At 45.4% G+C, this 13,479-nt stretch overlaps 1 protein-coding gene across 6 annotated transcripts in view; it reads left to right on the top strand.

Annotated features, from left to right (window-relative positions):
* exd3 (exonuclease 3'-5' domain containing 3) overlaps positions 1–13,479 on the top strand; it is a 1,321,659-nt gene that overhangs the window by 190,930 nt on the left and 1,117,250 nt on the right. For all 6 annotated transcript variants that reach the window (XM_072488031.1, XM_072488030.1, XM_072488028.1 and 3 more), the window contains one exon: positions 11,925–11,983. In XM_072488031.1, the coding sequence (XP_072344132.1) occupies positions 11,969–11,983 (15 nt within the window). In that variant the 5' untranslated portion in view covers positions 11,925–11,968. The remainder of the gene's footprint in view (positions 1–11,924; positions 11,984–13,479) is intronic.

The following is a 13,479-nucleotide window of genomic DNA, read 5'->3' as shown; positions in this document are numbered from 1 at the left end:
AGGCAGAGAGTGGGGATAAAGACGTATTTTTCAAGATGGCAGCCGGTGACTAGTGGTGTGCCTCAGGAGTCTGTGCTCGGACCACAACTTTTCACAATATATATTAATGATCTGGAAGAAGGCACTGTTGCTAAGTTTGCAAAACATACAAAGATCTGTAGAGGGACAGCGTAGTATTGAGGAAGCAGGCGGGCTGCAGAAGGACTTGGACAGGCTAGGAGAGTGGGCAAAGAAGATGGAATACTGTTATGGGCCAGGATTTAGAGAACCCCAAAGTGTATCATGGAGTTCACCTGACCCACAACTTTTAATAGATGGTGCTTATGGGGTGCACATGGGCCTACTCTGCAGGTGTGATGCAACAGAGATCTACAGTACTTTTAAATTAGAATAATGTTTAGTTATGAAACCAGTTAACACTTTATAAACCCACAGGAAACATCTTAACAACTATCAACACCAATAAATCCCCCAAAGAATACATTACTCTCTAAGTAACTCTTAATCTTTCCTTGCAACATCCAGAAGACAAAAAGAACCATTTTAGAACATAGAACATAGAACATTACAGCGCAGTACAGGCCTTTCGGCCCTCGATGTTGCGCCGACCTGTGAAACCACTCTAAAGCCCATCTACGCTATTCCCTTATTGTCCATATGTCTATCCAATGACCATTTGAATGTCCTTAGTGTTGGCGAGTCCACTACTGTTGCAGGCAGGGCATTCCATGCCCTTACTACTCTCTGAGTAAAGAACCTACCTCTGACATCTGTCCCCCTCAATTTAAAGCTATGTCCCCTCGTGCTAGACATCACCATCCGAGGAAAAAGGCTCTCACTGTCCACCCTATCCAATCCTCTGATCATCTTGTATGCCTCAATGAATTCACCTCTTAACCTTCTTCTCTCTAAAGTAAACAGCCTCAAGTCCCTCAGCCTTTCCTCATAAGATCTTCCCTCCATACCAGGCAACATTCTGGTAAATCTCCTCTGCACCCTTTCCAATGATTCCACATCCTTCCTATAATTCAGCGACCAGAATTGCACGCAGTACTCCAAATGCGGCCACACCAGAGTTTTGTACAGCTGCAACATGACCTCATGGCTCCGAAACTCAATCCCTCTATCAATAGAAGCTAACACACCGTACGCCTTCTTAACAAACCTCTCAACCTGGGTGGCAACTTTCAGGGATCTATGTACATGGACACCGAGATCTCTCTGCTCATCCACACTGCCAAGAATCTTACCATTAGCCTAGTACTCAGTCTTCCTGTTATTCCTTCCAAAATGAATCACCTCACACTTTTCTGCATTAAACTCCATTTGCCACCTCTCAGCCCAGCGCTGCAGCTTATCTATGTCCCTCTGTAACTTGTAACATCCTTCCGCACTGTCCACAACTCCACCGACTTTAGTGTCATCTGCAAATTTACTCACCCATCCTTCTACGCCCTCCTCCAGGTCATTTATAAAAATGACAAACAGCAGTGGCCCCAAAACAGATCCTTCTGCTCCACCACTAGTAACTGGACTCCAGTCTGAACATTTCCCATCAACCACCACCCTTTGTCTCCTTCCAGCAAGCCAATTTCTGATCCAAACTGCTAAATCACCCTGAATCCCATGCCTCCGTATTTTCTGCAGTAGCCTACCATGGCAACAGCTCCTCCACAAACCACCTTCAAATTAGGGTGAGCACACGGACGTATGCAAATTTCCCCCGCAACAGCCAATCAGCATCTCTGCTCTACTGCCCTCTGCTGGATGCTTGTCTTCACTTGAACAGCTAGGGTCTCTTGCTGAGGTACACCTTCAAATTAGGGTGAGCACACGGACGTATGCAAATTTCCCCCACGACAGCCAATCAGCAGCTCCGCTGTACTGCCCTCTGCTGGATCAAGAAGTTAAACCTGATGTCTTTACAGAAAGACATTAGGTTTAACTGCTCTACTGAGAGCAGTTACCACTTTGAAATCACCAAATGAACATTCATAAGCTTGCAAAGATTCATACACATCCTGCTGTGACTGCAGCTTCTCCAAATCTAAAATGAAACTAAACACACCCTGTAGCTGCGAGCCCAAAGTGAAAGTAAAAGCAGACAGGCAGCCCAGCTCCACCCACACTCTGACTTCACTGATAAACACCCATTTCTTAAAAGTACATTCACTACAGCTATTTTATAAACCCCCATTTCTTAAAGGTACTCTCACATGACAATACAATGTGGAAAAGTGTGAGGTTATGCACTTTGGAAGGAGCAATGAAGGCATAGGCTATTTTCTAAATGGGGAAATGCTTAGGAAATCAGAAGCACAAAGGGACTTGGGAGTCCTTGTTCACGATTCTCTTAAGCTAATCTTTACACAGAGAGTGGTGGGTGTGGGGAATGCACTGCCAGCAGAGGTGGTGGAGTCGGAGTCATTAGGGACATTTAAGCGACTCTGAGACAGGCACATGGACAGCAGTAAATTGAAGGGGTGCAGGTTAGGTTGATCTTAGATTAGGATAAATGGTCGGCACAACATCGTGGGCCGAAGTACCTGTATTGTGCTGTACTGTTCTATGTTCTATATTAACGTGCAGGTTCAGTTAGGAAGGCAAATGCAATGTTAGCATTCATGTCGAGAGGGCGAGAATACAAGTACAGGGATGTACTTCTGAGCCTGTATAAGGCTCTGGTCAGACCCCATTTTGAGTATTGTGAGCAGTTTTGGGCCCCGTATCTAAGAAAGGATGTGCTGGCCTTGGAAAGGGTCCACAGGAGGTTCACAAGAATGATCCCTGAAATGAAAAGCATGTCGTATGAGGAACGGTTGAGATCTCTGGGTCTGTACTCGTTAGAGTTTAGAAGGTTGAGGGTGGATCTTATTGAAACTTACAGGATACTTCGAGGCCTGGATAGCGTAGATGTGGAGAGGATGTTTCCACTTGTCAGAAAAACTAGAAGTAGGGTACACAAGTTCAGACTAAAGGGACGATCCTTTAAAACAGAGATGAGGAGGAATTTCTTCAGCCAGTGTGTGATGCATCTGTGGAACTCTTTGGCGCAGAAGGCTGTGGAGGCCAAATCACGGAGTGTCTTTTAGACAGAGATAGATATGTTCCTGATTAATAAGGGGATCAGGGGTTATGGGGAGAAAGTAGGTGAATGGGAATGAGAAAAATATCAGCCATGATTGAATGGCGGAGCAGACTCGATGGGTCGAGTGGCCTAATTCTTCTCCTATGTCTTGTGGTCTTATGATTCACCTTAATCCTACTTGCCAAGGACTTTTCATAACCCCTCCTTGCCCTTCTAATTTCCCGCTTCAGTATCTTTAAACACCTCACGTGATTCGACTGTCCCCACCCTTCTAGACCGTACAAAAGTCTCCCTTTTCTTTTTGACTAGGTACACAATATCCCTTGTTATCAAAGGCTCCCTAAACTTCCCATACTTATTCTTCGTTCTCTTAGGAACGTGACTTTCCTGAATCCCAATCAACTGTCGCTTGAAAGACTCCCACATGTCCGATGTTGATTTACCCTTCCACAGCTGCACCCAATCCAAATTCTTCAATTCCTGTCTAATGTTATTAATGGGTGTTTCTCTGGTTGGCAATCAGTAGCTAGTGGTGTCCCTCAGGGATCAGTATTGGGCCCACAACTGTTCACAATTTACATAGATGATTTGGAGTTGGGGACCAAGGGCAATGTGTCCAAGTTTGCAGACGACACGGGGCAGCACGGTAGCCTTGTGGATAGCACAATTGCTTCACAGCACCAGGGTCCCAGGTTCGATTCCGGCTTGGGTCACTGTCTGTGCGGAGTCTGCACATCCTCCCCGTGTGTGCGTGGGTTTCCTCCGGGTGCTCCGGTTTCCTCCCACAGTCCAAAGATGTGCGGGTTAGGTGGATTGGCCATGATAAATTGCCCTTAGTGTCCAAAATTGCCCTTAGTGTTGGGTGGGGTTACTGGGTTACGGTGATAGGGTGGCGGTGTAGACCTTGGGTAGGGTGCTCTTTCCAAGAGCCGGTGCAGACCCGATGGGCTGAATGGCCTCCTTCTGCACTGTAAATTCTATGATAATCTATGATAATCTAAGATAAGTGGTAAAGCAAAAAGCGCAGAGGATACTGGAAGTCTGCAGAGGGATTTGGATAGGCTAAGTGAATGGGCTAGGGTCTGGCAGATGGAATACAATGTTGACAAATGTGAGGTTATCCATTTTGGTAGGAATAACAGCAAAAGGGATTATTATTTAAATGATAAAATATTAAAACATGCTGCTGTGCAGAGAGACCTGGGTGTGCTAGTGCATGAGTCACAAAAAGTTGATTTACAGGTGCAACAGGTGATTAAGAAGGCAAATGGAATTTTGTCCTTCATTGTTAGAGGGATGGAGTTTAAGACTAGGGAGGTTCTGCTGCAATTGTATAAGGTGTTAGTGAGGCCACACCTGGAGTATTGTGTTCAGTTTTGGTCTCCTTACTTGAGAAAGGACGTACTGGCACTGGAGGGTGTGCAGAGGAGATTCACTAGGTTAATCCCAGAGCTGAAGGGGTTGGATTACGAGGAGAGGTTGAGTAGACTGGGACTGTACTCGTTGGAATTTAGAAGGATGAGGGGGGATCTTATAGAAACATATAAGATTATGAAGGGCATAGATAGGATACATGCGGGCAGGTTGTTTCCACTGGCGGGTGAAAGCAGAACTAGGGGGCATAGCCTCAAAATAAGGGGAAGTAGATTTAGGACTGAGTTTAGGAGGAACTTCTTCACCCAAAGGGTTGTGAATCTATGGAATTCCTTGCCCAGTGAAGCAGTAGAGGCTCCTTCATGAAATGTTTTTAAGATAAAGATAGACAGTTTTTTGAAGAATAAAGGGATTAAGGGTTATGGCGTTCAGGCCGGAAAGTGGAGCTGAGTCCACAAAAGATCAGCCATGATCTCATTGAATGGTGGAGCAGGCTCGAGGGGCCAGATGGCCTACTCCTGCTCCTAGTTCTTATGTTTTTATGTTATCGTAATTTGCCTTTCCCCAGTTGAGCACCTGAACACGAGGGTTACTCACATCCCTGTCCAGGAACTGTGGTCACCAGTCCCAAGATGTTCCCCTACTGAAACCTCAACCACATGATCAGACTCATTCCCCAATACCAGATTTTGTACTCCCCCCTTCCCTAGTTGGACTATTTATATATTGCATCAAGAAGGCTTCCTGAATACACCTTACAAACTGCCCCATCCAAACCCCTAGCACTAAGTGAGTCTCAGTCAATATAGGGGAAATTAAAATCCCCTACCACAACAACCCTGTTACTTTTGCACCTATCCAAAATCTCTCTACCTGCTCCTCTATCTCTCGCTGGCAGTTGGGGGCCTGTAATAAACGCCCAACCTTGTGATTGCCCCCTTCCTGTTCCTGTCCCAGATTACCTCATTATATGAGCCCTCCAAGGCGTCCTCCTGCAGTAAGGCTATAATATTCTCCTTAACCAGTAATGCAACTCTCCCACCCCTTTTACATCCCCCTCTATCTCTCCTGAAAAATCTATGTACCCCAATGATCAGCTGCCAATCCTGCCCTTCCTTTAACCATGTTTCTGTGATAGCCACAACATCGTAATTCCAAGTACTAATTATGTGCTCTAAGTTCATCTGCCTTACCCACTATACTTCTAGGAGTACAGGTCCACAGGTCATTGAAAGGGGCAACACAGGTGGAGAAGGTAGTCAAGAAGGCATACGGCATGCTTGCCTTCATTGGCCGGGGCATTGAGTATAAGAATTGGCAAGTCATGTTGCAGCTGTATAGAACCTTAGTTAGGCCACACTTGGAGTATAGTGTTCAATTCTGGTCGCCACACTACCAGAAGGATGTGGAGGCTTTAGAGAGGGTGCAGAAGAGATTTACCAGAATGTTGCCTGGTATGGAGGGCATAAGCTATGAGGAGCGATTGAATAAACTCGGTTTGTTCTCTCTGGAACGAAGGAGGTTGAGGGGCGACCTGATAGAGGTATACAAAATTATGAGGGGCATAGACAGAGTGGATAGTCAGAGGCTTTTCCCCAGGGTAGAGGGGTCAATTACTAGGGGGCATAGGTTTAAGGTGAGAGGGGCAAGGTTTAGAGTAGATGTACGAGGCAAGTTTTTTACGCAGAGGGTAGTGGGTGCCTGGAACTCACTACCGGAGGAGGTAGTGGAAGCAGGGACGATAGGGACATTTAAGGGGCATCTTGACAAATATATGAATAGGATGGGAATAGAAGGATACGGACCCAGGAAGTGTAGAAGATTGTAGTTTAGTCGGGCAGTATGGTCGGCACGGGCTTGGAGGGCCGAAGGGCCTGTTCCTGTGCTGTACATTTCTTTGTTCTTTGTTCTTTGAAACAAATACACTTCAAACCACTGCTTTTGATCTGACAGGGTGATGTTGTTTTCTTATTTTTGTTCTCCAGTTATTACACCTTCTAAGCTAGTGCTCTGCCTTCCCACCCCTCTGCCATACTAGTTTAAATTCTCCCAAGTGACTCAAGCAAACTTCCCATCCAGGATATTGGTGGCCCTCCAGTTTAGATGCAACCCGTCCTTCTTGTACAGGTCGCACCTGTCCTGGAATAGATCCCAGTGGTCCAGAAAACTGAAACCCTCCTTCCTTCACCACCAGTTTAGCCACGCATTTAGCTGCACCATCGTCCTATTTCTAGCCTCTCAGGCACATGGCACAGGGACTAATCCTGAGATGACAACCCTAGAGGTCCTGCGTTTTAGCTTACTGCCTAACTCCCTGAATTCCTTCTGCAGGGCCTCATCACTCTTCCTGTCTATGCCGTTAATACCTATGTGTACTACGACGTCTGGCTGTAAACCCTCCCCCTTCAGGATGTACTGTGTTCGTTCAGCGACATCCTTGACCCTGGCACCAGTAGGCAACATACCATCCTGGAGTCTCTTTCCCCCACAGAAGCACCTATCTGTGCCCCTTACTATAGAGTCCCCTATAACAATCGCTCTCTTGAACTTTGCCCTCCCCTGCTGAGCAACAGAGCCAGTTGTGGTACCACTGTTCAGGCTGCTGTTGTTTTCCCCTGATAAGCTATCCCGCCCCCAACAGTATCCAAAATGGTATACCTGTTAGAGAGGGCGACAGCCACAAGGGATTCCTACATTGCCTGCCTGCCCTTTCCAGCGGTCACCCATCTGTCTGCCTGCACCTTGGGTGTGACCACGTCTCTATAACTCCTATCTATGACGCTTTCCGCCACGTGCATGCTCCTAAATGCACCCAACTGCTACACCAACCGAACCACGCGGTTTGTGAGGAGCTGCCATTCGTTACACTTGCTGCAGACGTAGTGGACCAGAATACTGGTAGCGTCATGGATCTGCCACATCTCAGTTAGAGCACTGCACCCCGCTGAGTGACATTTAAGCACTAGTTGATTAATTCAAAATAATCACTTAATTTGTTATTGGATTAAGTCACGATTAACTATTTGGTCCCTGACGCTAGATTTCTACTGTAAAATTTAAATGCTAAAAACTAATCTCTGCCCTCCGGTTTAGTTACTCCTCTATCTAGTTAAGTAATTAGTTTTAATTAGTTTTTTCAATGTTTTTATTTCAAATTTAACACAGGTTCCCTACCACCCAATCTAGCCGCAGCCGTACTGTGATGTCACTTTGTTTCCCCCCCCCACAATTTGAAAACACAGAGACAGAGACACAAATACCACTTATCTCCTCAGACTGCAGTCCCCATTTCTCCCGCTCAGAGACACAGACACAAATACCACTTTCCTCCTCAGACTGCAGTCCCTATTTCGCCAGCTCATAGACACAGACACAAATACCACTTACCTCCTCAGACTGCAGTCCACATTTCTCCCGCTCAGAGACACGGACACAAATACCACTTACCTCCTCAAACTGCAGTCCCCATTTCGCCCGCTCAGAGACACAGACACAAATACCACTTACCTCCTCAGACTGCAGTCCCCATTTCTCCTGCTCATACACACAGACACAAATACCACTTACCTCCTCAAACTGCAGTCTACATTTCTCCTGCTCAGAGACACAGACACAGACACAAATACCACTTACCTCCTCAGACTGTTGAAGGCGGAGCTGTAGTCAATAAAGAGGAGTCTGATCTGTAGGAGTCAATAAATAGGAGTCTGAATAGGAGTTCTTCATCCGTATAAATTTAAATCCTGCTCAATCAGCTGAGGAGCGGGGGAAAAAGGGAGACTTTCCACCGTTCCTCATCTGGTGTGAAGAATTTCTTGATCATGTCACTAGACATCACCATCCGAGGAAAAAGGCCCTCACTGTCCACCCTATCCAATCCTCTGATCATCTTGTATGCCTCAATTAAGTCACCTCTTAACCTTCTTCTCTCTAACGAAAACAGCCTCAAGTCCCTCAGCCTTTCCTCATAAGATCTTCCCTCCATACCAGGCAACATTCTGGTAAATCTCCTCTGCACCCTTTCCAATGCTTCCACATCCTTCCTATAATGCGGCGATCAGAATTGCACGCAATACTCCAAATGCGGCCGCACCAGAGTGTTAACAACCCTCTCAACCTGGGTGGCAACTTTCAGGGATCTATGTACATGGACACCGAGATCTCTCTGCTCATCCACACTGCCAAGAATCTTACCATTAGCCCAGTACTCAGTCTTCCTGTTATTCCTTCCAAAATGAATCACCTCACACTTTTCTGCATTAAACTCCATTTGCCACCTCTCAGCCCAGCGCTGCAGCTTATCTATGTCCCTCTGTAACTTGTAACATCCCTCCGCACTGTCCACAACTCCACCGACTTTAGTGTCATCTGCAAATTTACTCACCCATCCTTCTGCGCCCTCCTCCAGGTCATTTATAAAAATGACAAACAGCATTGGCCCCAAAACAGATCCTTGTGGTACACCACTAGTAACTGGACTCCAGTCTGAACATTTCCCATCAACCAACCACCCTTTGTCTTCTTCCAGCTAGCCAATTTCTGATCCAAACTGCTAAATCACCCTGAATCCCATGCCTCCGTCGTTTCTGCAGTAGCCTACCATAGGGAACCTTATCAAACGCTTTACTGTCAATGATTTGTGCACACAAGACCTCGGGACGCTTCTACACATCTTTTAAAATTCTCTCCTTTATTTTATAGTGCCTTTCTTCACTCTTCCTATCAAAATGTACTATTCTATACTTCTCTCCATCTGCCATGTGTCTGCCCTTTCTACCAGACTGTTTTATGTCCTCTTGACACCTATCACTATCCTCTTTGCTTCAGAGAGTGTAGTGTTGGGGATGATATATTATCATGGATCGAGCACTGGACAACTAACGTGAATCAGAGTTGGTAAACTGTATTGTTGAAGTGCTGCAGGGATCAGTGCTGGAGTTTCAAGGATGGCACAGTCTTAGTACTGCTGCCTCACAGCGCCAGGGACCCAGGTTGAATTCCGGTCTTGGGTGACGTCTGTGGAATTTGTACGTTCTCCCCGTGTACTCCACAGTCCACAGATGTGCAGGTTAGATAGATTGGCCAAGCTAAATTGCCCCTTAGTGTCCAAAAAAAGATGTGTAGGTTAGGTCAAAGGTTTTTGGGATAGGACTGGGGAGTGAGCTTGGGTGGAGTGCTCTTTCAGGGGATCGGTACAGACTTGATGCGTCAAATGGCCTCCTTCTGCACTGTAGGAATTCTATGTTTCTATGTTCTATGTTTCTATTTACAATCTGTATGAATGATTTCAACAAAGGGACCGCGTTTGTTGTAGCCAAATTTGTTGATGATACAAAGATAGGTGGGAAAGCCAGTTGTGAGGAGGATGTAAAGGTTCATTGAGTGGGTAAAGATTTGACAGGGTATAATATAGAAAAATATGAGATTGTCCACTTTGGCAGGAAGAATAGAAAAACAAAATATTATTTAGATGGAAATAGACTGCAGAGTGCTACTGGACAGAGGATCTGGATGTCCTTACACATGAGTCACAAAAACGTAGCATGCAGATATAGCAAGTGATTAGGAAGCTAGTGGAATGTTGCCCTTCATTGCAAAGGGGATAGAGTATATAAAAATCAGGAAGTCTTTGTAAGGCTTTTGTAAGACCACAATTATAGTGCTGTGTAAAGCTTTGGTCTCCTTACTTGAGGACAGATATACTTGCATTGGAATCAGTCCCGGGAAGGTTCACTAGGCTGATTCCTGGGATGAAGGGGTTGTTTTTTGAGGAATATTTGAGCAGTTTGGGCCCATGCTCAGTGAAGTTTAGGCACGGTAGCACAGTGGTTAGCACTGTTGCTTCACAGCTCCAGGGTCCAAGATTTGATTCCCGGCTTGGGTCATTGTGTGGAGTTTGCATGTTTTTCCTGTGTCTGTGTGGATTTCCTCCGGGTGCTCCGGTTTCCACCCACATGTCCCGAAAGACGTGCTGTTAGGTAATTTGGACATTCTGAATTCTCTGTCTGTGTACCCGGCACCGGAATGTGGCGACTATGGGCTTTTCACAGAAACCTCATTGCAGTGTTAATGTAAGCCTACTTGTGACAATAAAGATTAAAAAAAAACATTATTAAAAGAGTGCGAGGTGATTTTATGAAAACATACAAGATTCTGAAGGAACTTGACAGGGTAGATGCTGAATGTTTCCCCTCCTTGTCTAGAATTGGGTGTTACAGTTAAAATAAAAAGTCTCCAATTTAAAACGGAGACCAGGAGAAATGTCTTCTCTCAGAGATTTGTTAATCTTAGGAGTTACCTTCCTCAGAGAGCTGTGGAGGCTGTGTCATTGACAAATTCAAGGCTGAGATGGACAGATTTTTAATTGGCACGGGTTAAGGAGGGCCGGCAGGCAGGTAAGTGGTGCTGAGGCCCCACCAAGATCGACTATGATCTTATCAAATCATGGAACAGGCTTGAGGGGTCAAAAAGCCTACTCCTGCTTCAATATCTTCTTATTTTATAATCTGTTACAGTTCACAATACTCCCAAGTTTCCTGTATTTTAAAAAAGAATTTAGAGACCCAATTATTTTTTTCCAATTAAGGGGTAATTTAACATGGCCAATCCACCTATTGATTGATTGATTGATTGATTGATTGATTTGATTTATTGTCACATGTACCAAAGTACAGTGAAAAGTATTTTTCTGCGGCCGAGGGAACGTACACAGTACTTACAGTAGTAGACAAAAGAATAATCAACAGAGAACATTGACAAATGGTACATCGACAAACAGTGATTGGTTACAGTGTGGAATATGGGATCAAACAAAACAAATACATGATCACCTAACCTACGCATCTTTGGGTTATGGGGCTGAAACCCATGCAGACACGGGGAGAATGTGCAATCTCCACATGGACAAAGTTTCCTGTGTTCTGCAAATTTTGAGATTGTACCTTGCACACAAAAGTCAACGTCTAGATTCATGATTAGTGTTGGGTGGAGTTAATGGGTTATGGGGATAGGGTGGAGGTGTTGACCTTGGGTAGGGTGCTCTTTCCAAGAGCCGGTGCAGACTCGATGGGCCGAATGGCCTCCTTCTGCACTGTAAATTATATGATTTGTATCCAAAAGAGCAGACGTCTTAAGACTAAGCTGTAACCAACGGGAAACCTTCCTCCAGTCCAAAAACAAACATTCACTTCCCTGTTTCCTGTCATTCAGCCAATGTCCTAGCCATGGGCTGAACTTTGCTGTTATGTGGCCCTTCATAAAAACATTTTGGAAGTCAGTGTACACCACATTAACTGCAGTGCCTTTGTCAATCCTCTCTGTTCATCAACAAACTCTATGACCATTGAGTTTTTAAAATATATTCTCCAGTGTGTGAATGTATCCTAGGGGATTGGGACTGCAGAAGCTGTAACGTGTGCTTCTCTTCGCTCTGCTTACCTCGGCTTGTGTTGTTTTGTTGCAGGATTTGGAGTGTTTGCTGGGTTTGAGGAGCCAGCGTGATAATGGATGATCGGTGTACAGGTACTTTCATACAATCAGCAGCCACATGTTCTCCATAGCAATGTGAAATGACAGTGCACTGGAGGTAACTAGTGCCGGGTTTCTACATGTTGCGTGTAGTCATACCCATATTGTTCAGCTGCTTCCTCTTTTCGATCTCTCACTGACTCTCAGTTCTGTGGGCTGTGTCTGACTTAGTGTCCTGGGCGCAAGAGAGGTAACTGAGTGTGAGTGCAGGAGACATCACAACTAAATTCTGTTCTCACCCCACCATCTCTGTAGGGGCCATGCACAATGATCAATAGAGGAGCAGTGAGCAAGCCTGAACTTCCCCATCCCAACCTCAGTTCGGGCAGCTCTGTAAATTTGGTGGTTTCTATATATTCTTCTTCAAGGTATTGTTGTGGCAGTGCATGTTCGAGTCATGCCTGAGCCCCAAACCTTTCCTATGTGGGACGCTGACAGGATTGTATTGAGAGCTATGACACAATTTGTTTAAGATTGCACTTTTACCAATGTTAGAAAGTGAAAACACCCCACACAACAGACCCTAGAGAGTCCAGTGCTTTCGAAAAATAATATGCACTTCATACCAAACGACCATCATTGTTACTTTTGGATTGAATCATCTCTCCTGTTGGTAAACGATGCGGTAGCTCGACAGAACTGTTGTATACAAAGGTTTCATTTCTCTAATATTTAGCGGTTGTTTCTGTGCGTCTGTATTGATGCTCGGGCCTCATCCCCTCAGTCACTTGAGAAAGGCCATTTGAGCGTCTAACTCAGGAATTTCCAAACTGGGGTCCACAGAACCCAGGGGGTCTGTGACAAGATGTAGCCATCTGGGATGGCCACTTTCAACATATAAAATGGACACTCGCAGAGCATACAGGGAAAAATGGACAATGCAAAGTAACAAGCAGGCACAGAGCCTGAATGTATATTTGGAAGGCAGTCTGCAGACAGAACCGAAACTCTTGGCCGATTTGCACATTGATGGCCCATCTCCGATAAACAAAAGACTAGTGCTCAGGTAGCCGATACCGTCCCAGACATTCCAGCGCCACTACCCCACCAAGGAGATACAAACAAAGCAATGCCAATGGCCACTTAGGACACGCCCAGCCATCAAGGCACCCGCCCCTTTATTGGCTCAGATCGATGGCGGTGATCGAGAAGCTGCCCAATTGATTAGGACCAAGTTTAAGGCCCGCCTAAAAGCGCGCGAAGCCCCCCCGAGTATAAGGAGGAACCCCGCCATGTGTTTGTTCTCTTGGAATCGGCTCTTGTTATAACCTGCCTACTTACCATTGGCTGGGGACTAATGACTATCCCACAATCCTGTGGGAGTATGAGCTTCCCCAATGAGGGGGGCGGAGAAACCACTAGTAAACTCCTAGTATAAATAAGCTGGCCAGTTCAGGAACCAGGAGGAAGGAGTATGTAGCAAGGGAAGTTACTGCTACTGTTATGTATATATGTTAGTAAATAAATGTTGTTACTTTGTATCCTTAAAA

The sequence above is a fragment of the Scyliorhinus torazame genome, chromosome 22 (genome assembly GCF_047496885.1).
Source record: "Scyliorhinus torazame isolate Kashiwa2021f chromosome 22, sScyTor2.1, whole genome shotgun sequence".
Taxonomy (NCBI): Eukaryota; Metazoa; Chordata; class Chondrichthyes; order Carcharhiniformes; family Scyliorhinidae; genus Scyliorhinus; species Scyliorhinus torazame.
Note: the sequence above shows the minus strand (reverse complement) of the source record. Positions and strands in the feature narration are given on the sequence as shown.